The sequence below is a fragment of the Misgurnus anguillicaudatus genome, chromosome 9 (genome assembly GCF_027580225.2).
Source record: "Misgurnus anguillicaudatus chromosome 9, ASM2758022v2, whole genome shotgun sequence".
NCBI classification, from domain to species: Eukaryota; Metazoa; Chordata; class Actinopteri; order Cypriniformes; family Cobitidae; genus Misgurnus; species Misgurnus anguillicaudatus.
Genome location: NC_073345.2, coordinates 18,408,399 through 18,434,411, shown reverse-complemented (window position 1 = coordinate 18,434,411; position 26,013 = coordinate 18,408,399). Strand labels below are relative to the sequence as shown.

General features: G+C 36.6%; 2 protein-coding genes and 1 long non-coding RNA gene across 4 annotated transcripts; 1 reads left to right on the top strand and 2 right to left on the bottom strand.

The window, feature by feature from the left end:
- The first annotated feature begins 632 nt into the window (after positions 1 to 632).
- LOC129423613 (uncharacterized) lies at positions 633 to 11,912 on the top strand. Its single transcript, XR_012371108.1, has 3 exons — positions 633 to 778; positions 7,588 to 7,655; positions 11,816 to 11,912. It is a non-coding gene; the product is annotated as an uncharacterized lncRNA (long non-coding RNA).
- Positions 7,769 to 12,363, bottom strand: LOC129423286 (claudin-3). Of its 2 annotated transcripts, none has more exons than XM_073871251.1 (2): positions 11,891 to 12,363; positions 7,769 to 9,102 (listed from the first exon to the last, which is right to left on the bottom strand). In XM_073871251.1, exons 1-2 carry the CDS (start codon positions 12,361 to 12,363, stop codon positions 8,448 to 8,450), a joined length of 1,128 nt encoding a protein of 375 aa, XP_073727352.1. In that variant the 3' UTR covers positions 7,769 to 8,447. The 2 variants fall into 2 exon arrangements, with proteins under 2 accessions (XP_073727352.1, XP_073727351.1); XM_073871250.1 differs by lacking the exon at positions 11,891 to 12,363 and adding an exon at positions 9,223 to 9,377 and having other exon boundaries at positions 7,769 to 9,123.
- Positions 12,364 to 19,414: 7,051 nt separating this feature from the next.
- Positions 19,415 to 22,500, bottom strand: LOC129423604 (claudin-3-like). The gene is made up of 2 exons (XM_055179941.2): positions 21,453 to 22,500; positions 19,415 to 21,357 (listed from the first exon to the last, which is right to left on the bottom strand). Exon 2 carries the CDS (start codon positions 21,327 to 21,329, stop codon positions 20,691 to 20,693), a length of 639 nt encoding a protein of 212 aa, XP_055035916.2. The 5' UTR covers positions 21,330 to 21,357; positions 21,453 to 22,500; the 3' UTR covers positions 19,415 to 20,690.
- Between the last annotated feature and the right edge of the window lie 3,513 nt (positions 22,501 to 26,013).

Below are 26,013 nucleotides of genomic sequence, written 5' to 3'. Positions count from 1 at the left end.
GTCCCACCCACTGACATCTGACCTTCAGATAGGTTGCAATTTGAATGTAGTGTTATGGACGAGCTAAAGATTTTCATAAAACATATCGTTTATTTTTTTTAACCAACAGACGAGGAACTGTAATGCACATCTAAATGGACATAGCACCCATTGTCTAAGTTTCCAAAGCATACACGACAAAAAAAGTAATATATTAGCAGATCCTTAAGCATGCATTTTAATTTGATTTTTAAATTATAACCATATATATGTATTATTGCATTATATATTTTAAGTGTACAAAAACTTTGCAAACATTGCTGCTCTCTGCTTCATGCAGAAACTAGCCTGTTGTTTTTCAGTCGTTAAAGCCACCATGGTCTGACTCACAGATCAATCTGAAAGAAGCACGTGCCTTTCATCTGGACCGAAGGAAACTATTTGGAGTTACTAATAGGGATCTAGGTAAATAAGTAACTTAACTAATAAATAAACATATTTTCCACACTTTCACCAGACTTGCTGTAGTTAAATTTGCCTTGGTTTTGTCATAAAGGTTAATTGAAGGGTAATTGTCATTTCCATTCCAGAGCTGTCATTTCAAAAAGCTTTAAGACTCTGAAATTTGAATGTGGTCGGTTAGGAGCAAATACCCTTTTGTTGCTCTGCATCTATGAAGCAACAAAAAAAGCCAGTGATAAACTGAAAGCTTTCACCTCCTCAACGTCTGCTGCCATAGGCAACACAGCAGAGGGAATAAAGCAGAGCTAACGATCAGTAACCATGCTAACGATCTGCAGTAAGTAAACAATGAAATACACGCACTCCTGAATTATACATGTTTGTGTTTGATGTAACACACGTGGTCGAGAGAATTTTTTTATACAATTTATTAAATAATCCAAAATCAAAGCATTAACATTTTCTGCCAGAAACTTTGACGACTAAGTGGAAGTTTCTCTCACACTGTGAAATGGACGAAAGGGAAGTAAGTTATAGATTTGCGTAAAGCTCGATCATGACAATTTATAGGCAAACTTCCGTCAAGTAGTCTCACGGCAAACATAAGCAAATGACCTTCCTCACCTGTCGTGGTATCGGTCACGTGATGTTTAACTGGTTTCATTATAAACACTGGAAGAAAACTCGAACAACTCCGACACTAAACAAAAATATGGCCTATCCAGCCTGATTAAGCTCATGTATTGATGCATTACTGTGAATTCTACCTAATTTATCTTAATACAGCAAGTAGTTAACACGTGAACAAACTTAATGGATAAACAAAACGTATTAAAGGGATTGTTCACTCAAAAATAAAAAACTGTCATTATTTTCTCATCCTCATGTTATTCTAAACCTGTATGAATTACTTTTTTGAATGAAAACAAAATATATTTTGATAAATGATGCTAACCATTGACTTCCGTAGTAGGAAAAACAAATACGATGGAATTCAATGGGTACCGTCAACTGCGTGCTTACCATCATTTATCAAAATATCTTCATCATTAATCACAATGCTTTCATAATATTTATTTTCCTACTATAGAAGTCAATGGTTACAATCAGCTGTGTGCTTACCATCATTTATCAAAATATCTTCTTTTGTGTTCATCAAAAAAAATAAAAATAAATTCATACAGGTTTAGAACAACATGAGGATGAGAAAATGATGACAGCGTTTTCATTTTTGGGTGAACTATCCCTTTAAATATAGCCTGTAAGATCCACAGCCTATGATGAAAGGCGTGTTTTATTGACCTTTCTGTTACTAAACAAGCCCAAAAGCTAAAGCATTATCTCAATACATAAGCGTATTTGCTTTGCATTGTAAGGGATGTTTGGGCCGGTACTCTGAATAATATAGACCATTTTGCAAGATGTAAACAAAACTAGTCCAGAAGCACTTTTTTGCAGCATCAGATTTAATTTTTTTCTCCCTACGTTTTTGCCCCATTGACTTCCACTATAACAACATTTTTTGATTACAAGCCATGACAGCTTATTATAAGCCATGACACCTTATTATAATGTGTTCTTGATTGTTGGTGATCCAGTCAACAATCACTTTTTATATTGAAAATCTGTCATTTTGTGTGTTTTTTCCCCCTCAAATCAGTGACATCACTTTTGAACTTAAAGAGTTTAAATCCTGGAATTTTTTAAAAATTTGTTTTTGGTTTTGACAGATTTATGCAAAAAAAAAAATTGAAATAAAAAATAGTGAATTTGAACCCCCCGCAAGGGTTAAAATCTCAAAATATGAATATTTGAGATTCCGAATCAAATTCAGCATTTGGCCCATAAAGGACTAACCTGGAATGGTTAAAACAATCCAGCATTGGTTAAATTGCAACCCAACAGGTTTTTGACCCAGTGCTAGATTGTAACTAACCCAGTGTTTTTGAAGTGTAACAATACTAAACTCCAAATATAAAGTTGCTAAACAAAGACATTTTTGGCTGCTTGGTTTGAACCTTTAACATCTGAAGATTGAACCTTTTAAAACAAAATTCCTTGCAACACCTTTATTTTTTAAGAGTGTATTAATTATAAACCCAATAATACCAAGTTGAATTGTTATATGTGTAAGATCAGAAACAAAACTGAGTGTGATGTGTGGTTCTTTATCTGGAAAAGATCACAACGATAACAGATTGACGGGTTTCGTCAGGGATAGAAAAGGAACAGAATACAAAGCAACTCAGTACACTTCCCGAATGATGGGGAGACAACTTATTTTCATTTTACAAAGCTGTGTTTTTTTGTGACATTACAATTTCTGTTCCATTAATGTAATGTTAAACTAAGTGATTGATCTTATATGACAGTGTGTAAGCTACTACTGCTTTACGCCTAAGATTTCTTCTGGTATTCCAGCATTACACTAATATTGTCTTTAGGTTATTTTCTGCTTCATACAGAATGTAGTGCAAGGTGATGTCATCATTTTATGGAGCCTGTTTATAGATCATGTTAACTGCGGCTACAACTATTACTGTTAATCCGTTGTATGTTTGGCTGTGATGTATGAATGATTAGCTGCACCCAAATACTTGTGAATAGATTGCCATTGTGTATAAATCATGGAAGGTTAAGGGTTGCATATCATTCTCTTTGTAAGAAAAACAGCTCATACAAAGTGTGTCCTAGTTTTGTTACGCTGGGCCAGTCTGTTGACTCCAAAGAATGAAACATATCCCTATATCTCAGTGACCTTCTCTTGAAAGAGGACTAAATGTTCAGCTCACATTCCTGAGATAATCGAAACTGCAGGCTGAGAGAATATTGTTTATGTTTGTTTTGCCAAGTGCACTTTATCTGCGTAATTGCTTTTCAGATTTAATGAGCTAACACTTAAATGACGTAATGCATCTGATAAAGTTAATATAAAGACGAGATTTGGTTTTATGATTGATTTGTGGTACAGTAATACTTATCTACAAGTCATATATTAAAACTTTCTATTAATAAAATACTATTAACGACTGTTGATCATATAAAATCATACTTCACAGTTATGTAACTGTGGATAATAATTTTAAGTATTGCATAATACAAAATGGATATGCTTTTGCCCAATTCTACTTAAACATAAATGTTATTATTTTAACCCTTAAATGCATGACTGTGTCACATATTCATATTCCTTATTACACATTTTTTGCAATCCAGAATGTTTATCTAACACGGTTGGATCTTGAAACTAGTATAAAACTGTCCTAATATTTTATTATCTATCACAAAATGATAAAACAATGCATGTTATGTTATACTTTGACGTTTTAGTTTTTTATTAAATAGATGTTAAAGGACACCCATGGGTACATCATGTAACCCAGGCACCTGCTTACTGTGAAGCAACAGGGTATGGATGATGCCCTGGGTCACTAAAGACCCAAGGCATGCATTTAGGGGTAAATGATTTTGTAATGCACCCTAATCCATGTTCCCACAATAGGTTCTCACAATATAACTAAAAGTAAAGCTGAACTTGACTGTTGTATGGGCCATTTTTTTAATGACTTAAACGTGCCATAGAATAAAAAAACTGTATTTACATGACATATCATGAGCCTCAAACGCCTTTGTTTCCCCATTTTTATGTAAAGCTCGTGCATGCAAAAGACTGCTGAAAAACAGGCCAATCACAGTCGAGCTGTACACCCGCAGCATTAAATTAGTTCCAAAGTTGTTAAAATGCTAAAAACAAAGTTATTACTGATGAGTTAGCGCTACATGCTAATTAATACTATATGCTACACTCTAAAATGTCTGGGTTATTTTTGACCCTATTGGACAGAACATTTGCTGGGTTAAAAATTACCCTGTGCCTGGTTAAAAATGACCCAATGTTGGGTTGTTGTTATGCAACCATGGGGTATAATAACCCAGCAGTTGGGTTAAAATAACCCAGCATTGGGTCAATTTTTAACCCAGCATGTGTTCTGTCTAATATTTACCCATTATGGGTCAAAAATAACCCAGCCATTTTTAGAGTGTAGTGTTTAAAGGAACATGCACATTTTTGGAATTTAGCTTATTCACCGTATCCCCCAGAGTAAGATAAGTCCATACATACGTTTCTCATCTCCGTGCATGCTGTAACTCTGTCTGACGCAGCCCCCACAAGCTTAGCTTAGGGGGACTCTTGGGGATACGGTGAATAAGCTAAATTCCCAAAACGTGGGCATGTTCCTTTAAGCTAAAGTTCTACTATTGACTTTACAGTTATGTTTTGTAGGTCCATACTTAAATAAAACAAACATAACACTCAGAAACGTCCATTAACAATATCCAAACAATTAGTCAAAATCTGTATTTTTGTCTGATACAGCCTCAAACATATAAGGTCTGTTTACAAATGTGAGTTACTGGCATGAGCCTCAGAGCAGAGAAATCAGAGCAGAGCTCAACATTATTATTCATGACCCTTCCAATAAGCCAAAAATAGACAATTTCATTCAAAGGACAAAATGGATATGTTAAAACGTTTCTGGATTATTTTTGCACTTATTAAAGTTACATATTTTCTATATAAATGTCATATAACAATTTTATAATTTTAATCTTTGGCACCTTTAATAAGGAAAGTAATTATGGATGTGGTTTTAAATGTACAGTTGGTCGTCTAACAAGTCTGTACACTTTGAATGTATCAACACTACACTGCCCTAACAACATTTTATCTATTGTCTAAACTAAAGAATATATGTAAAGCCGTTAACTGGCGCTGTCTCGTGAGCAGGACACCTAAGGTTACTTCAATATTTTTCATGTAAATGTTAATCTATCACAACAAACTATATATTGTTAAAAAAGGTCTAAGAATGTAGTTTTCATATTTCGAAACCTTTTAGCAGTAATAATAATGCAGTAACTGTAATTTATTCATTTGTGACAAGAGTATGCAGCAAACCTCACAGCAAACCAACACAAACCTCAGTTTTTTTGATAATTTTATGTATTAAAAATAATACTATATTGCATTTTTTATTTTTTTACAAATAAATGTAAACTGCTATATATTTTCACCTCAACACATTTCCATAATTTTTTTTAAAAGTGTCTTCTTTAAAACAAGACCAAAATTAGGCTTCTTGACCAAAAAATATTTTGGGTTATATTGAGATATATTTATTTGAAGGTGTACATCACCTTTTCACCACCCCCCACTTAAAAAGGGCTGCACCAGTTAAAGGGTTAAAACCTAAATCGATATGTTGGCTAAATCCTCTTAAAGTACTTCTATTAACAGTTCCCTACTTGTGTCTGTGGTATATATTCATTTAATATTAATTTGTTAAAGTTTATTTAATTGGTAATTTTATTAAATCAAATGACAGTAGTAACAAACAAAAAAGAGTATTGACACAAAATAAAATTTGGACAGTTGTGTTTGTGACACAGTTTCATCCTGAGGGCCAGACTGATTGTCTGATTGCTTAAGGTAATAAAGCTAATAGTATCTGATAATATATCATGTGCTGACATTATTTAATGGCTAAAAATGAAAATTGTAAACTATGTTTATAATGATAAAAACAAACCTGTACCTAATTTTCTTTGACCTTTAAACACTTCCTCATTAAAGCACAACAACAATTCCATCTTAAACAATTAAATTCACAGACTGAAACCTTTAAAGAATTTGATTAGTTTATGATTTATTCGTCATAAAGACCTTTTCCGAGTAGACGTCACAGTAACGTCACTGCAAGCTGTGCGCGTAATGTGGTGGCAGAAAAACAGTGGAAATTATTTACACACGAGTGAAACCAGCAAGATAACTCACTAGAAAATGTCTTGTTGTGCTGTTGTGTGTCCGAATAGTAATGCCAAAAAAAGATGGCCTTCATTTTTATAGAATACCGTAATCGAAGACACCATTTGAAGATAAAAGTAGGTGTTTATGGTTGCAATAAGCCCTTAGACGGACAGACTGGAGTGATAAAATCATCTGGAAATCTATTAATAATTAAAGGTGCAGTGTGTAAATTTTAGCGGCATCTAGTGGTGAGGTTGTGAATTGCAACCAACGGCTCAGTCGACTGCTCACCTCTTGCTTTTGAAACACATTGAGAAGCTATGGCAGCCGCCACCGGACAAACATCTCGTCGTTGGAGACAACTTAGTAAAAAAGTTTGTCTGTTAAGGTCTTCTGTAGAAACATGGCTGCACAAATGCAGCTTCCATGTAAGGGGACCCTCTGTGTATGCAGATAAAAACTTTTCATTCTAAGGTAATAAACACATAACGGTTCATTATGAAAGGTCTTTATACACCCCTGATAATTTAGTTTTGTATATTATTTTGCATTTCTGTCAAGAGATCCTTCTAAAAATTACACACTGCACCTATAAATTGAAAATCACAGTTTAATGCTAAAACACCACCACTACTGCAGAGCTGCTAGTTGGGCGCCGCCCACAAAAAACGTAATCTCTTTTGCAAACGCACAAAACGTCTATAGCAATAGATTTGCTCACATTTCTGCATAAGTAGCATTAAAGGTGATTTGTGTACTGTTCTTAAATAATTACAATAAGTAAAGCATAAATACATAAATGTTCTGTGTATATGATTGTGTTATTAAGCATTAAGCTGGTGAAATTGCTTTGAAAAAGCATATAATGGTAAGAAGCTTTACACTTCAAAAACACCTGTGTGACTCATTTTTTTCTCCCGGGTTTCCCATCCCCCTCTGACAGGTGAACAGGGCGTCACCTTGAGATTTATTGGTCTCTATGGTAACAACCCTACTTTACATTTTGCCACCACAGGCAACGAAATCTTAGCGGCTGGAGTGTGTTAATATCCCTTAAGGTTATGTGTTTGCCTTTCACCATAGTTTCATGACCTACTTATCTGTCTTTGAAAATACAAGAAGTCCCATTTCAAATGCTCTGTGTCTGTCAAGTTTGTGGCTATTCAAATTTTTGGTATAATAACTAATAATGTAACATGCACTGAAGGTTATAAGTATTTTCATTTTAAGCAAAGCTGTGTGCAGCTTTTTGTTTTGTTTGCTGCTTAATACATGTTTTTATTTTGAACAAACAATTTGTTCCTGATTTACTTCCTTATGCCTCTCCCTTTTCCCAGGTGATCTAAACTGGTTTTGGATGGATTTGTCTGCCACCACCTCTGACAAACAGTGTAGCCTTACAAAGGTTTGTATGCTTACTGGTCTTTTTCAGAATGTATTTACACAATTTGGAATAAGGGGGTCAATGTAAATAGTTAACTATTGCATATGAGTCTTTCCATAATGATCACTTCATAGTTTTGTTTAAAACAATCAGATTTAATAATAAAAATGGACAAATATCAGACAATATTACAATTGTAATGAAAACGTTTTTTTTTAATTGAAACAAATAGCTATTTACAAACTGTGAAACAGTTGGACAAAAAGTTTATTTTACTTAAATAAATTGACAACGCAGGTACAGACTGAGATACAAATGAAAAGAACAATTATTCATCTATGTCAAGTAAAATTTTCATAAACAAATACATGTAAAGAGTTTTCCTCCCTGTATATTTACATCATAATATAGACGGCATCAGACTGGATCTGAAACAGCTTTGCTTAAAAAAAACTTACTTAACCAGTTAAACCTTTTATTATTTTGTGTAATCAGTATAAAAAACAACTGATGCAACTGAAATGCTAAACTTTAAAAAAACGAAACAAAAAAGCAATCAAATTTATACAACAAATAAAAAAAATATAAAAAATGAAATGCGAATGATATACACATAGCAAACACATCAAACTCTCTCTTGAAATGACTGAGATTCACATAAATTCACAAAACCAGCCCTTAATACACACAACAGCCTTATGAAGCAGATATTGACAGCATCGTACGACCCTTCATTTCGGAGTCCTCTCAAAATGATACTCTATGTAAGAGATCTTTGAATCCTTCTTCTTTTCCCTTCAAGAAAACAATGTTTTAAACATAGTCTTTCCTGTCATATCCACCGCTGTTAGTAGTACGTGGAGCGGAGTAGCCCATTCTCTGTGGCTTGTACTTCTTCTCTCGTGGAGGACAAGAGCAGCACAGCATCGCTCCTCCGATCAGCAACATAGCAGCAGCCGCAAAGCTTATATAAAGTGAAGCCCCGAGCTCTCTCTGTTGAGCGGCGACCAGCAAAGGGTTGTAGAAGTCCCGAATGGTTTGGTTTGCCACCCAAGCAGCAGGAATGAGCTCCAGGATGCCGGCGAGAATAAAGAGGACACCGGACACGATCATAACTTTTGCCTTGGCTGCTTCATCCTCTATACAGTTGGTACACTTGGCGCCCATGACGGAGATCATCACAGCCAGGACCCCCAAGATGACGGCGATAATGGACATGGCTCGTGAGGCCTGGAGGTCCTGCGATAGGGCCAGCATGGAGTCGTAGATCTTACATTGCATCTGTCCGGTGCTCTGCACGACACAATTCATCCATAAACCCTCCCAGATGACCTGGGCCGTGACTATATTTGCGCCGACGAAGGCCGACACACGCCACATGGGCAGAGCGCAAGCGACGATGCCAATGATCCAACCAATTATGCCCAGGGCAATCCCACCGATCTCCAGTCCCATCGACATGATGCCTCTTTAGTGCGATATCTCTAACCTAAAAGGAGACACGGAGCAGTCAATAATTTTGCAAAGCAAAGTACAGTACTTACACATAAAAGGTTTGCTTATGAAAAAGAATGATCAAGTATTTTACCAATTACTGCGATCTAAGCTTTGATTTAAGTCTTTGTTGAGATCCTCTCTTTCTTTGTGTAGCCTGTGAAGCCAAGCAGCCTTTATATTCCCAGTAGGGCAGGTGAAGGTGGAGGAGGACCTAAGCGTGTTGACGGTTGATGTGAGTTTCACCTGCCCTCTATGGTCAATGCGCTGAAAAGAGAGATACAGACGTATAGCCTTTCCCTTGTAATTTAATCCCTGCAAACATGATGCCTGTCGAAGTAGAGAAACTGGCTCGGCAGGGAAAAAAATCCTAGGGGCACAGTTCGGGTAATCAAGGAGGTGGAACAGAGAGCTAATATTACGTCTAAACCAGTAAAGTTGTGTAGTTGCATTGTGGGAGAAACACTGGATGTCCTTTGGAGATGTTGCATTTGAAGGGGCCGATTGCTGATTTGCAAAATAGTGCCAAGATGAAAAATCGCGGAGGTTTTAAAAGAAGTTTGAACAGCGATAGATATTGTAAATCTTTTGTTGTTCTTGTCAAAAAGAAACAATCATTTCTTTTCACATCTACAGCATGGCACAAGAGAGGAATAAAAAAGCTGCACTCTAAAAATGTCTGTGTTATTTGTAACCTATAATAGGTAAATATTGGACAGAACACATGTTGGGTTAAAAATTACCCAATGTTAGGTTGTTGTTATGCAATTGGTTATAATAACCCAGCAGTTGGGTTAAAACAACCCAGCATTGGGTCAGTTTTAACCCAGTGGTTTGTTTTGTCCAATATTTACTCAACATGGTTTAAAAATAGCCCAGCCATTTTTAGAGGGTGTGACACATGAAAAAAAACTATTTTAGCAGATGAAGTGACTTTTTAATCTTATTAGCCTGCAGTGAAAACCAAAATGTATCCGCATTTGTTTAGTGCTGTTATTTCTGCTGCTTGAGCTCAAATACGTACACTTTAACAATTTTTGGTCATTCATAAGGTTATTTTTCAACCTAGAGTTGGGACAAACAGGGACAAACCCAGACGTTGGGTTAAATTTACCCAGAACATGTTTATGTTTGACCCAGAGTCATAAAAATAATTTAAACAATTTTCAAATAATGACTTTTGTGTCATATATAGGCCTTTATACTGCTATGTCAACTCATTATGTTACTATAATAAATAAATAAACATGAATGCAAATGTTAACTTGTTTATTACAAAACAGTTTGACTTTATTGATAAAAGTTCTTTACTGAGAATTAACAGTTTTAGTTTTAATAGGCTTTACTACTACCAGCTGCACTACTTCCTGAACTTCAGGCAGCTCCCCGTTCTCTGTCCGCCACCATTGGACAAACTGATTAATCCAGGTGTGTCTGATTATTGTTGTTACTGAGGTCAGGCACTCCTGGATTGACCAGTCCGTCCAACAATGGAAGACAGGAAACAAGGAGCTGGCTGAAGTTCAGGAAGTACAGCTGGGCATAAAGCCCATTAATATAGATGCTTTAATGGGTTTTGTTTGCACTTACATTTTGTCCTACCAAACCCATGACAGTATAAGATTTAACAGTGTGGCAACAATGACATATTTTTAAGGATGCAAAAATGTTGAATGGAAATTTTTAAACTAGCCCCACATACATCAACTACCAGCCTATGAAACTCAACATTTCATTTATGCTGCAGTGCATGCTGGGATAAGAGAAGTTCACAGGTTTTAAGAATTAAATGGTTTAAGGCAGACGGTTTCCTCAAATGGTTTTTAATTTATCACGAAAAATATGCTCACCAACCAAAGATTACGAAACTTAAGCGTTTTGTACTTTTAAATAATCTTCACGAATTAACACTACCCCTATGAATGAATGCATTTACTTGAAAGTAAAAACCTTGCAGTCACTTGACTTCAATGCTTCTGACAACTCTTGCAAACTTTATTAAAAAGAAAATAATGTTCCCTGAAAAGGAAATACTGTGGATGAATTATTTTTTGGGAGTTGTGCCCACATTACATTGTTTTTGAGATTTTCATGTGTGATGATGTTTACAGTTCCTGACAACGTCTGTAGTCCAATATAGCAACTTGTTAGCAACCATGTATGCGTCTATGTCAAGTAAATTTTCATAAGCAAATACATGTAAAGAGTTGAAGTCTTACTCCCTTCTTTGTATTTCACAATATAGACGGCATCAGTACAAAGAACAAACAATGCAACTGAAATGCTAAACTTAATAGGCATAAAAACTACACAAAAAAGCAAGTCAAGTCAAATTTATACATTTTTAAAACAGTAAAATAATATAAACAATGAAATGTAAATGTTATACAAATAACAAACACATCAAACTCTCTCTTGAGATCACTGACATTCATGTAAGTCCACAAAACACCACCCTATGAAACTGAAGAAAAGCAGATATTGACAGCATTGTACGACCCTTCATTTAGGAGTCCTCTTAAAAAATAATCTCTACTCTATGTAAGAGATCTTTAAATCCTTCTTCTTTTCCCTGCGAGATAACAATGTTTTAAACATAGTCTTTCCTGTCAAATCCAGCGTTGTTAGTACGTGGAGCGGAGTAGCCCATTCTCTGTGGCTTGTACTTCTTTTCTTGTGGTGGACAGGAACAGCACAGCATCGCTCCTCCGATCAGCAACAAAGCAGCAGCCGCAAAGCTTATGTAAAGTGAAGCCCCGAGCTCTCTCTGTTGAGCGGCGACCAGCAAAGGGTTGTAGAAATCCTGAATGGTTTGGTTTGCCACCCAAGCAGCAGGAATGAGCTCCAGGATGCCGGCGAGAATGAAGAGGACACCGGCCACGATCATAACTTTTGCCTTGGCTGCTTCATCCTCTATACAGTTGGTACACTTGGCGCCCATGACGGAGATCATCACAGCCAGGACCCCCAAGATGACGGCGATAATGGACATGGCTCGTGAGGCCTGGAGGTCCTGCGATAGGGCCAGCATGGAGTCGTAGATCTTACATTGCATCTGTCCGGTGCTCTGCACAACACAATTCATCCATAAACCCTCCCAGATGACCTGGGCCGTGACTATATTTGCGCCGACGAAGGCCGACACACGCCACATGGGCAGAGCGCAAGCGACGATGCCAATGATCCAACCAATGATGCCCAGGGCAATCCCACCGATCTCCAGTCCCATCGACATGATGCCTCTTTAGTGCGATATCTCTAACCTAAAAAGGAGACACTGATTAGTCAATAATTTTGCAAAGACAAGTACAGTACTTATACATGCTTATGAAAAGGATCGACCAAGTTATTTAACAATCACTGCGATCTAAGCTTTGATTTAAGTCTTTGTTGAGATCCTCTCTTTCTTTGTGTAGCCTGTGAAGCCAAGCAGCCTTTATATTCCCAGTAGGGCAGGTGAAGGTGGAGGAGGACCTAAGCGTGATGACGGTTGATGTAAGTTTCACCTGCCCTCTATGGTCAATGCGCTGAAAAGAGAGATACAGACGTATAGCCTTTCCCTTGTAATTCAATCCCTGCAAATATGATGCCTGTTGAAGTAGAGAAACAGGCTCGGAAGGGAAAAAAAACCTAGGGGCACAGTTTGGTTATTAAAGAGGCAAAACAGAGGGCTATTAATTTGTTTAAACCAGTAAAGTTGTGTAGTTGCATTGTGAGAAAAACACTGGATGTCCTTTGGAGATGTTGCATTTGAAGGGGTGGATTAATGAAGATTGCTGATATGATAAACAGTGACATTTTGTGATTTTCCAAGATGAAAAATCAAGTATGAAGGTTTTAACAGAAGTTTGAACAGAGAGAGATATTGTAATATTTTTGTTGTTCTTTTAAAAAAAGAAACACTTCTTCCTTTTAACATCTATAGCATGGCACAAGAGGGAAACAAAAAAGCTGACAAGAGAGAAACAAAAAATCTGACGCTTATTTTTTTTTAAATCTTGGCTTTATATATTATGAGCATACAGTGGAAAGAATAATGTATCTGGATTTGTTAGGTGCTGTTAGTTTTGCTGCTTGGGCTCAAATACATACACTAACATTTTCATCAGTCTTAAGGTTATTTTGAACCCAGAGTTGGGCCAAACAGGGACAGCCCCAGCCGTTGGGTTAAAGGAACCTAAAATCTTTATGTTTCACAGAGTGAAATAAAGATAATTAAAAAAAATTCCAAGTAATGACTTTTATATCATCTATAGGACTACATACTGTAATGCCAAGGCATTATGTTACTATAATAAATAAACAAACAAACATGAATACAAATGTTAACTTGTTCACCTATTACAAAACAGTTTGATTTTATTTACAAAATTTCTTATTGAGAATTAACAGTTTTAATTTAACAGTAATAATTCAATCTGACCCCAAAGGCAATTTTCGTAAGTTTCAAAAACATGGTTCCCTTCATCTCAGTGGAATAAGATTTTGTGACTTTTCTAGACTATCTATCAATATTCATATAAAAAACTGGACTTGATTCGGTCGTTCTAAAAAAAAATTACCAAAAGAGGCCCTTGTGGTAAAAATGACCCCAAGTGAAAATGAATGGGAAATGCAAAAAATTTTTTTCTTTTTGTTTGTAAAAAACTGACTTGTAGATTTTCAAGAAACATCATTCTGTTTGATTTATAAGCTTGTTTCCTCATTGAGACCTCAAAATGTCCCCACAAAGTCACAAATTTACTGGTATTCATTAGCCTGGCTGCCAGCCGATCTTAGCCCCGCCCACAAGAATCTGAAAACGGGAAGATCGGTCTGGCGTTTCTCCGTTTAGGAGCTACTATGCTAAGACAAATGCTGGTCGAACCAATCAAATTGTCAGGGCGGGCTTTATACGATGATGGACAGATAATCAACAGTAACGTAATGAACCACGTCACCAAAGAGCGCGTGTGTTGAATGGCAGCTGCTGTAGAGTTCAGATGTGTGGATTCTGACATTGAGTCTGTTCTAAAAGATATCGACAGAGCATTGATTTTAAAAGAGGAACAGAGAAACGCGAGCAGGGCATTTGTTGATGTTTTTGCCGTCCTTCCTATTCGGCAAAAGTTGGTTGCAACTGAAATGGCTAACGTTATCACGGCGATGCAACTCAGCGTGCACGACGAGATGGATATAATTAGCGGTCGTTGCCAGCTTCTTTTCGGAAGCCCGGAATCGTGGTTGCTGAATAAGTGGAGGGACATGCTAAGCTCCAATATTTTCAAGCCAACGTAATGGGTATTGTCGTGGATGAAGTTCACCTAACGTACAAATGGTAAGAGATAGTCTTACTCTATGACTTAGTAAATACTTCATGTTGTGATATAAACGAAATGTTGTAAACATTATAGGTGTTGATGTACATTCGCTAACTCAGTATAATCACAATGTTAGTGTCATTGTAGCGAAATAACTAGCAGTTCGGTCAGGCTGCAAAGACGTAATTTCAACATACGTCACACACTCCGTTGCTCTGATTGGTCGTAGGTCTATCCAATTGAGTGCAGAGGCATTTTTCGGTTGAGACACGCCTCATAATTATAGCTCAATGGAGCGGTATCAGACTCAAATTCTGACTAGAATTGAGTATGACAACGTCAGGCTAGGTATTCATATCTTTGTGGGAACAATTGGTACCCACAATGTGATAATTACCATGTACACACAAACATTTCAAAATGCATCACACACTTCAAAAAATCTACTATTTGAAATAATATTTATTTTTAATGTGCTTTCTAATGTTTATATATACATACATTGTCAAATGTATCACTAAAGTAGTGATGTGAGCAGTTGGCCACATCCAATGAAATGAATGGGTCTCTATGGGCCTCTGGCAGTCGAAATTATTTATTCCTTAAACTGTAATTCTTTTATGTTTTTTCTAAACACTAGATGTCCGAATTCAACACATAACATCTACACCAATATCTAAAAACTATTTAAATCAAATTTAGATAATAATTTATGTGAATTTTTCAATAAAAAATATATTTTACAGGCAAGCTAATGGTGTAGTTGAGGAATTTAGTGGTAAACAGGTACAAAAAATACTTCATATTTCCCAAAACACAGCATTAATGGGAAGTAATGAACAAAAATGTATATATAATTTGTATCATTAAAAAGAAATATATTTTGTGTATTCACTCTTTTAATCTCTGGGGTCATTTTTACCCTCGCAGAACTATAGCAGAAGGTATACAGGAAAATCGGGGCTTATGAGGGTTAAATTATTATAGGTGCTGTAATGAGTTTTGTGTTACAATTACATTTTGTCCTACCAAACAATGACAATAAAAGATTCAACAGTATGGCGATAATGACATATTGCCAAAAAATGTTGAATGGAAAATTTTAAATTACACTGTCTTAGCCACACAGACATCAACAACCATCCTATGAAACTCAACATTAAAGGGCCATTTCACGGATAGGAACATTAATCTTTATGGAAAGTGAGTCATATTTGTAGTCAAAATGTAACATAAATGTAGAATTTTGTGCCTATTTGACCGAGAAAAGACAAAATGTGACTTTAGAGCACATTTGTATGAAAAACTACAACTCCCACTATGCACCACAATGCACAGCTCTGCAAGCCACTCCCATTAATCGGAACACGGCTCAGATATGATATTGTGTACATAAATGCCACGTTAGTAAAACAAAGAAAATAGCCACCACCACTGTATCTGACAGCAGTGCCGGCGCCAGCTGAGCGCTGATGAGGGGGCGTCTTAAATACCAGAGGGGGCGATCACACAAAATGCATTTAATTCCCCAAGCTAGAAAATACATATAGCTTTGGTACGTCCCTTAAGCTTAAACGTGTTATAAACAAACATCTCTGTAATACAACCACAAAAACTACAGCTATAGTGAGCAACGTACATGATCTGAACACTTTTACTATATACAACAACAAAAAAGCATACATAACGTTACTTAACAGCACAACACTGCTCATTTGAAGTTCAGACCCAGACGTTGTCCGTAGTGCAAATAATTTTTACGTAATGGTGGGGGACAGTGTTTGCAAATGGTTTCTAGCGCAAAAATGGTCCAAACGCAACATTTTATCAAAATTTTGGTTCAATTTGATCATTTAACGTAGTTATTTTAACTGCCACAAGTAATGCACCATAAGCTAGCGATTAAACACCAGCAGATAGAGAACCACAATAGCAAAATGACAATAACTCGTTTACACATTTATCTATGCTTTAGGATAGGCTAATTCAAATACCTATTCGTTAATTATAAATTCAATGTCTGTTTTTTTATCTATTAATATTAATAATAATACAAGTATTTTACTTCTGATAAACAGGTGTGTGTGAGAGGGAGATCGTATGCTTACCTTTAACGTTAAATGCAGAACAATAATAGGTTGTAACTTGCAAGGATGCTGAAGAACATAAACATCTGAACTTTTCGAAACTATGTACAGTCTGGCTGAAGTTCATGGTGCCAGAATTGACATGACAGCCGAACATTTGGTTCTGTGCACCTGAAATGCTCCGATAATAATCCACGCCACGGCATTAAATGATGTGTGGTAATCCGAAGTCCGGTTTTCAGAATTTGCAGCGCTATTTTACATATATATCCATTGCTACAGGGCAGGTCTCCCACTCCTTTCTGTAACTTTTGATATACTTTCGCACTTCGACATCTTGATTTACAGGTGAGACTGAGAACGCAGTACAAATGCCTTTTCAAGTACTTAAAAAAGGGTATGCATTTTAAATGTTTATTTAGTTTTACCAATTTTCTTTTTGTCTCGTGTTTACTGTAATTACATCTGTGTTATATAGGCCTCACTGCTCTCACAATATAGACATATAGAACACCGCTCAGATATGCTATTGTGTACATAAATGCCATCTTAGTATAACAATGAAAATAGAAACACTCACTTTAGTCAGACGTTCGTTTATCCCTCCATCCTCCACCACACAAACGCGTCCCCTGCATAATATCTCCACAGACGCGCGGCCTCAGCTCTTGGAGCTTGTGCTCGTAAGCCGAAACACATCTTTGAAGCATTAAAAACATTAACAAAACAAACGTTCATATCCTTATCTGATCCTTACACCGAAAGCACACAGCGCGAGTCTGTCCAAGCTCATATACTCCGCAGCGCGTTTGCTCGGAAGCCGAAACGCGTCTGTGAAATAAACATGTCCAAACGGGCGCAAAGTTGCTCTCTTGCCTGGAAACCTTTACCAAACAAATGTCCATATCCTTATCTGATGCAGAAATGTTATAAAGAGGGCACACAGCTAGAGAACAGGCAAGCTTCTCTACGCAGCAGAGGCCGATGGTTGCTGCGTCTTCCTCGGGCTCCTCTACCCAGCCGAAGCCCAGACTCCGGCTTCTCCTCGGGCTTCTGTTCCTGCCTCAGCTCTTTGCTGTATTGTGGCTCATAAAGGTGCAATGTACAGCGGATTAGAGCATCACGCTTGCGAAATCACCCTCTTCTATATCATATTGATTAACTTGCACTGTTATTGTAACATGAAGTCTGACTCGCTCCACAACTTCTGTTTAGCTTAGCTTAGCATAAAGATGGCGGCTGATCGTTTTTTTTCTGTGTTCGTATATTTTCGTAAGTCCCACCCACTGATCTGTAATTGGTCTGAAGCGTGAGTGGGTCCCACCCATAGCCCCCACCTTGGAAAAATTAGGAATGAGTAGCCGTTTCTCAATACCAAGTACGCCAAGTTCGGACTTGTGTCCTTCCTAGTTCGGAGTTGCAAGTTCAGACTCGGAAGAACGAACTTCTGACGCGAAATGCACTCTGGGAAACTGGGAAACTGTAATAAGTCCACACAAGTCTCCTCTGATGCATCCTCGATAAAATGGGCGGATCAAGAACACATCCGGGAATTTTATGTGAACTTGGGCTTGATGCGAACTTTGAATTGGAACAGTACTTGGGCCGCGACTCATGACGTTTCACAAGTCCACAAGAACGCAAGTACAGACAAGAACGCATATTGAGAAACGGCTAGTGTCTGTAGTCTTTCACACTCGATAATGATACAGGATTTCCTTCTTTCAATGACGCAAAATGACGATTTTTACATCACTGAAAGAAGGAAGTGCCTCACTGAAATCAGTATTTCTCCCCTCTCAGGGGAAACTGAGGGAATGATGCATGACCATTCAAAAACATGACTGGGGTTCTAACGATACAAAGCTTAATGCAAATGGGTGAAGTTTCCCTTTAAATGTATGCTGGAGTGCTTGCTGGGATGAGAGAAGTTCATGTTTTAAGATTTAAATGGTTTTTGGATTATTAAAAAAATATATATATAATTTCTGTCATCAACCAAAGATTACTATACTCATATGAATTAACACTATGAATGAATGCATTTACTTCAAAACCTATAGGCTATAAGGGAACTTTACCACAGTCACTCGACTTCAATGCTTCTGACGCCTTTTGCAATTTTTATTAAAAAGAAAATAATGTCCCCTGATAAAGAAATACTATGTGGATGAATTCTTTATTGGGAGTTGTGCCTACATTACATTGTTTTTGAGATTTTCATGTGTAATGGTGTTTACAGTTCCTGACAACATCTGTAGTCCAGCAACTTGTTAGCAACCATCCTTTTTAAGACCTGTAAAACTAGTAGTAATACCAGTGTGTTTTCTGTTGTAGAATAAAGTGTGAAAATATCTTGAGCTGGTGTTAACTAAAATGCTAAAATGCTATTTTTCCCTCACTGGTACTGTGATGATGCCCGATGATGGAATAATAGCCTAATTTTCCTAAGATTTTGTGTGAGGTGCCAGCTGGCCTTCTGTACAGGGTTATTAGGCCGCATATTGTATGTGAATGTGTTCTGACTAAAATAACTGGAGTGAGCAAATAATCTATAATATCTGCAATGTCTTTCTCTTTAAAGACTCGTATTGGCTCATACACAGGATGCTGTGGTTTCAGTATGGCAATGTCAGTAAGATCTGTCTTTGATCAGGCCAATTTTATTTTTTGTGTAGCACCCACAGAGTTATAAGGCTGCTCAGAATGCGGTTGTGACAGGACGTCTCTGGGTTTAGTGTCTCATATCTCGGTAGATAGCTAAAAGACACGACAGAAAGATATTAGCATTGGTTTAAATAATTTTCATACCCATTTTAAGAATCAAATGATTCCCAGTAAATGAACTGTAAGAGCCATTTACACAACATCGTTTTCAACTCAAAAAATTTTATTCATTTTGAATATTCATTTACAAGACAGCGTATTGAGGCACCGAAAACACAAACTTTTGAAAAATGGTTACAAAGTGCAAGGTTTTTCAAAATAAAACTGTTAGAGAGAGGGATGACAAAGTTGTGTAGGCCAGCTTGGTAGTAAGCATCACATTTTCCAGGCTTTTGAATTATTGCAAAAAATAAACTCAGTGATCAACAAAAGATTAAGATATTTACACATTTTGTCCATAAATGTAATTTTAACAAATAAAGACGTTTAGTTGAAATTAAAAGCTATACCCTCAGATTATACGCAAACTACAACATGGTTGCCCGACTCCAATGTCATCAACACCAAACTTTCAACAACTCTTTTAACCTTCATGAAATAATTCTTTTTAAAATTCCTTTATAAGAAAATTCTCTGTGGATAAATCTTTTTGGGAATTGTGTTAACCGTTCATGGGTCAGATTCACATGGAACACACATATTAATAAATTATGTTTCCTTTAATGAACTGCCATGCATATTCCAAATACTTCAATTTAATGTTGCATTGTGTATGTTTTTTTAGATTTTCATGCATGATGACATTTAAAGTTCCCAACAACATCTGTAGTAGCATGTACCCTAGCAAGTTGTTAGCAATCACCATTTTAAAGACATGTAAAAAAAACTTTAATATATCAAGCAATCTAAATAGCAAACATGATTATTTATCTGATTTTTATTCCATGGCTTTAGTTTTAAGTAAAATTGTATAACATATGAGTCCTTTCCTGTATGTACATTATAATATAGAACACTGAATCTGAAAACATTTTGCTTATAAAAGAAAATTAACCAGTTAAACCTTTATTTATTTTTGTCTCAATAATACAAAGAACAACTAAATACAAAGCCGAGCTTTGCAGGATTAAAAACAATCAAATTCAGATACATGTATTTATTTTAAAACAATGTATAAATTTAAATTCTGTCAACATTTACTCATCCTCATGATTTTCTTTTGCTCAACACAAAAGAAGATATTTTAATAAGTGATGGTAAGCACAAAGTTGATTGACTTCCATAGTATTTGTTTTTCCAGCTGTGGAAGTCAATGAGTACTGTATATTAAAATATTTTCTTTTGTACTTGACAGAATTAAAACTCATACCGGCTTAAAACAACATGAGGGTGAGTAAATGATGACAGAATTATCATATTTGGATGAACTACTCCTTTAATTAACACATTAAGTGCCTCAAAATACGCACACACCACCCTTATGAAACTGAAAAAGCATAGCATGACCCTTAATTTTGTAATGCTGTTATTTCCACCCCTGTTAGAACGCTGTTAGAGCCCATTCTCATTGACGTGTACTTCTTCTCTCGTGGACGACAGGAGCAGCACAGCATCGCTCCTCCGATCAGCAACAAAGCAGCAGCCGCAAAGCTTATGTAGAGTGATGCTCCAAGCTCTCTCCGTTGAGCGTCAGTAAACATAGGGTTGTAGAAGTCCCGAATGATTTGGTTTGCCACCCAAGCAGCTGGAATGAGCTCCAGGATGCCGGCGAGAATGAAGAGGACACCGGACCCGATCATAACTTTTGCCTTGGTGGCTTTATCCTCTATACAGTTGGTACACTTGGCGCCCATGATGGAGATCATTACAGCCAGGACTGCCAAGATGATGGAGATGATGGTCATGGCTCGTGAGGCCTGGAGGTCTTGTGGCAGGGCCAGCATGGAGTCGTAGATCCTACATTGCATCTGTCCGGTGTTATGCACAACACAACTCTTCCATAAACCCTCCCAGGCGATCTGGGCCGTGACGATATTCGAACCGATGAAGATCGTCACACGCCATATGGGCAGAGCGCAAGCAACGATGCCAATGATCCAACCAATGATGCCCAGGGCAATCCCACCGATCTCCAGTCCCATCGACATGATGCCTCTTTTGTGCGGTACCTCTAACCTAAAAAGTAGACACAGATCAGTCAATAATTTTGTAAAAAAAATCTAAGGGTACACTCTCATTAAATGTTTTATTATGAAGATAATGATATTTACCAATTGCTTTGATCCAAGATTAGATTTTTGTGAGCTGTCTTTCTTTGTGTAGCCCTTTATGAATAGCATGCGAATAAAGTGTCTTATCCAGTTAACATCTGTGCCACAAAAACCAAAACTTTCACAACTTTTTTTAAAAAGATGATCAGGAAACAGGAACAGGAGAGAGAGAGAGAGAGAGAGAGAGAGACTTATTTATTTTACATTAGATCTTTTTTTACTGTATTTGTAATATTTTTTATGATAGTACCTTTTTATATTTTCTGCATAGAATGTGACAGTGCTTTGCTATTAATGCTCTGTTATTGGTTTGACCTGTTTTGTTTGTATGAAGCTCAACTGCAAATGCTTTGGCAATACAAAGTATTTGTCATGTCAATAAGACTCAAACTAAAAGAGAGAAAAGGAAGACGGCCATTACATAGGAAGTAGAGGACTGGAGTTGAGAACTACTGACTTAGGCAAAATAAAACCGCCTAAGGCCCTGTTTACACGTATATGGTTATTTTTAAAAACTGATACATTTACCCCCCTCGTTTACACGCAAATGGAGAACTCGCCTTTGAAACCGCATGTTTCTAAAAACTCCGGCCAGAGTGGAGATCTTGAAAATCTTCGGTGGCACGGTTGCATGTAAACTGAGACAAAAGGATGTTTAAGCAGGTAACGTCACAGAGTATGCGCCAGAGCTCGCACCTACGTCAAAAGTGCGACCTATGTTTACATGTGACTGCTACTCTGAACGCTTCCATGATCACATTTATGTATGTGCAAACTTGTTTTGTGTGTTTGTATTTGCAAATACAGCTGCTCCATTATGTCGAGAAGCAGAGACGAGTGCTTGGAGGTCAGCAATTTTACACGTGTTTGACTTCATGCTGTGCTGCAAGAACCGACAGACGGATGATGTCAACGAACCGCGAGAGCGAGTTGAGAAATCACACATAGAGGTCTAATTTCGAATCGCTCTCGCGGTACTTTGACGTCATTAAACATCTACTGCAACAACTACTCCCTCCAACACGAAGAACCAGTCCGCGTCACCACCAGCGCTATCTGTGATTGGCTTACGTGGGCTTGAGCATCTCTTGGCGGCGGATGTGCACGGGTGCGTGTGGGTGGGCACTTTTCTGGGGGCTGACATGTGTGCACGATGTTGTTTTTGAAACCGGAGAGGTTGGGGTGTCCGTTTGTGGAGGTGACCGCCCACGTGTAAACATAGCCTAAGTCCAGTGGTGGACGAATTACACAAATCATGTACTTGAGTACAAGTAAAGATACCCAGGGTAAAATATTACTCAAGTAAAAGTAGAAGTACTTGCTTAAAATTTTTACTTGAGTAAAAGTACAAAAGTATCTGCCTGAAAATGTACTTAAGTAAAAAACTACTGTGATTTATTATGGCCGTATCATTTTTGTCACAAAACTCAAATTATGCTAAAAAACTCTCATGGCTCACCAATCTAATAATAGAAGGACATTAATTAATCAGACACTGATGTCTATTAAAATTATCATAAGCCTAAAACCTTAAAGCCAAAAAAATTCCTTTAGCCCCAAATGAAATAACAGGATTTGAGAGCAGTAAGTCTCATTTCAAGATTTATTTGTTAAATAATTTAACAGTTTAAGTGTAGTAAAACTTGAATTAAGCACGGGTTCACAGGAGTTTCCTTTTACTATCTGGAGGTTGATGTAGCCTCCTCACTTTCCAGATTTCTTTTCCTTGATGATGTTACAGCAACATACCTTTTAATGTTGGCTACCATGCATTCTCTGCAAAAGAAAAGATTCAAAACATTAAATACATATCTAGAAATCAGTCTCCCTTCCTTTGGCAAATACAACCAGCCTTACAGAATATAATTTCAGAAACATTTAATGTGCTTTAGCATGTCATATGTATATTGTAATACATAAATAAATGTATTAATATATTTTGGAAGCAAAACTTTTGAAAACAACAATTTTAGTTAATAAGGAGCAGTCATGCTCTTGACTTAGGCCATTATACTAAAGGGGTAGAATAGCATGTTCTGTTCAAATGAGGATGTGGGTGATTTTACCAGACGCGGGATCACGAGGAGATGACTTATGCAACAAAAAAAGTTTGTCGAAAAATGACTTTTCAAGCAATTAGTTTAGGAAGGTGACAATGGCCCTCATTTATCATTCTTGCGTAGAAACGGGCGTATATGTTGGCGTAAGATTATGCTTACACTCCTCTCACCGCCTGATTTATGAAACTGTGCGTACCGTTGATATTCAGGTGTACGCAATATCTGCCCTTCATAAATGCCGCGGCCGAAAACGATCGTCATTAGAATAACAAGCCCATATAAATTCAAGTCTCCGCCTCCCCCACGCCCTCATTTTACGCCATTGACACACGAAAGACGGCAAAGAAGAGAATCCGGGCAAGTGAAAAGAAACAAAATGGTTTTATTTGGGAGTTTAAAGAGTGGGATTAAAGACACATTAATAATTGGATGACAATTTGTAATATTCTTATTATTATTTTTATTATTAATTGATATTTAGAAGAATAATTATTTATTATTATTATTATTTACTGTTGCCTACATCTAAATTCTATGTCTGCTTAATGGTTCAGTTAATTTTTTTAAAATAATATTTTAAAATGATGTAGTAACTTTTGTAGAGTGTTGTTCTGTATTAACATACAGTTGTTTGTTAGCTGTATCTTAGATCCAGTTTGATACGGAGCTCCGGATATAATTCAAATTAACAATTTGTTTCCACGACATCCACATGTTTTACTAAGCTAATTCATAATTTGAAGTAATAATAATTGTAATAGTAATTACGAAAAATTATAATAATTAATTCCAAGGAACAAACTGTTGAATATTGTGAACAAATTCTAAATTTATGGCCATACTTTAGACTAAATAAGAAAAAGAAGTGTCCATAATGTAGCATAAAAATAATTCGTCATCATGATTGGATTTACGGCTCCATTCAACACAAGCATTTTACCTTACCTCATCTGTATTTATTTATCATCGAATGGTATGTAACTATAGCTTACCTTTTATTGCATTACCATGTTTTCGTAACACATCCTTGTGCTTTCTTGCAATGTGCCGCTTCATATTCCAGGATGAATATTTGCTAACTCTTTACAGTCTCTCCGCAGTCCCTTTCAATTTTTTCTTCCTGCTCAATCTCAACTTTGATTTTTACTTTAAATTTATGTATAAGGCTTGAATTCCATAACTTATTGCTAGACGTTTTTACAGATTCTCGAACTAGCAAATTATCAAAGGGCGTTCTGGTTCAACGAGCGGTGCTGAGGGAGCGGAATTTTCGGAAAGGCGCTTTGATGGTAATATTACCGCACCTCTCAACGCTCCGCTCCCGCTAAGCTCCGTTCACATGCTCGCTCTGAAACGTCAGGTAAAGCGCACAGGCTCTCAACTGAAGGAATACATATGCATACAAATCAAATGCTTTGATAAAGTCTCACAAATTAAACATTGAACATTGTTGCATAAAAATAAACACTGAAGTTTATAATTACTATGTTTTTTTACAGTGGTTCATAATATATCATATATTTTAGTTTGTCAGTGCGTTTTGTGGTGTTAGGAAGTGTTTGCGCATTTCTGCACTAACTCAAAATGTGCGTACACCACCTCCTGAGCTGGCGTAGGATTTGAGCGTGCCGTACGCCAACGTCCATATTGATAAATCTCAAAGTCACCCTGGTTTTGGGTGTACGCAAGGTGTACGCTGGAAATTTGGTGTACGCACTTTTGATAAATGAGGGCCATTATGTCTAAATAATTATTTATTTACACTATATATGCTACACATACAATATAATGATCTAAGATCTTCAAATGTTATTGCATGTAAATACACAGTAAAATTAAAAAGTTGGATCAACTTACAAAAAGTACTTCAATTAGAAACACTTAAAAAAAATTAAGGGATTTTTTCCACTTCTAAAAATTAAGTGAGAAAATATAGGTTTTTTAAGTGTTACCAATTAAAGTATTTTTTAAGTTGATCCAACCTTTCACTTTTAAGTGTACAAGTACATTTACAAGTTATGTTTGTGTACTTTTCATCTATATTATATGTTGTATACATATTTAGTCATTTTTATGACTATAAAAAAGTTTAATTAATTATTAAATCGTCTTTCCTGTTCAGTGATTATAAACGTACAGAGTTATGACCTCAACTGACAAAATATTTCCAGCTTATAAAGCAATAGACAATAAAAAAGTCTGAAGACTGAAAGTATGGTAAAAATGGAGGAGCTCAGATGCATTCACCAGTGCATCTGACATGTTTTCTTGACATATACTGCCAACACACTGGTATTTCTAAATGGCCTAAGGCTGGGATTATGCAGATTTAATGTGAAATTATTTGATAAACGTATAATACGTGCCAAGAGCATTCGGTTAATATCATTAACTAATTTTTGCCGTTTAGCGGTTTTTGCATCTGAGCTTCTCAGTTATTCTCCCAGCTTTGTTGGTCAAGGCCAAAGGGCTGTTTAGTTAAAAAATGTTTCCAGTCAGAT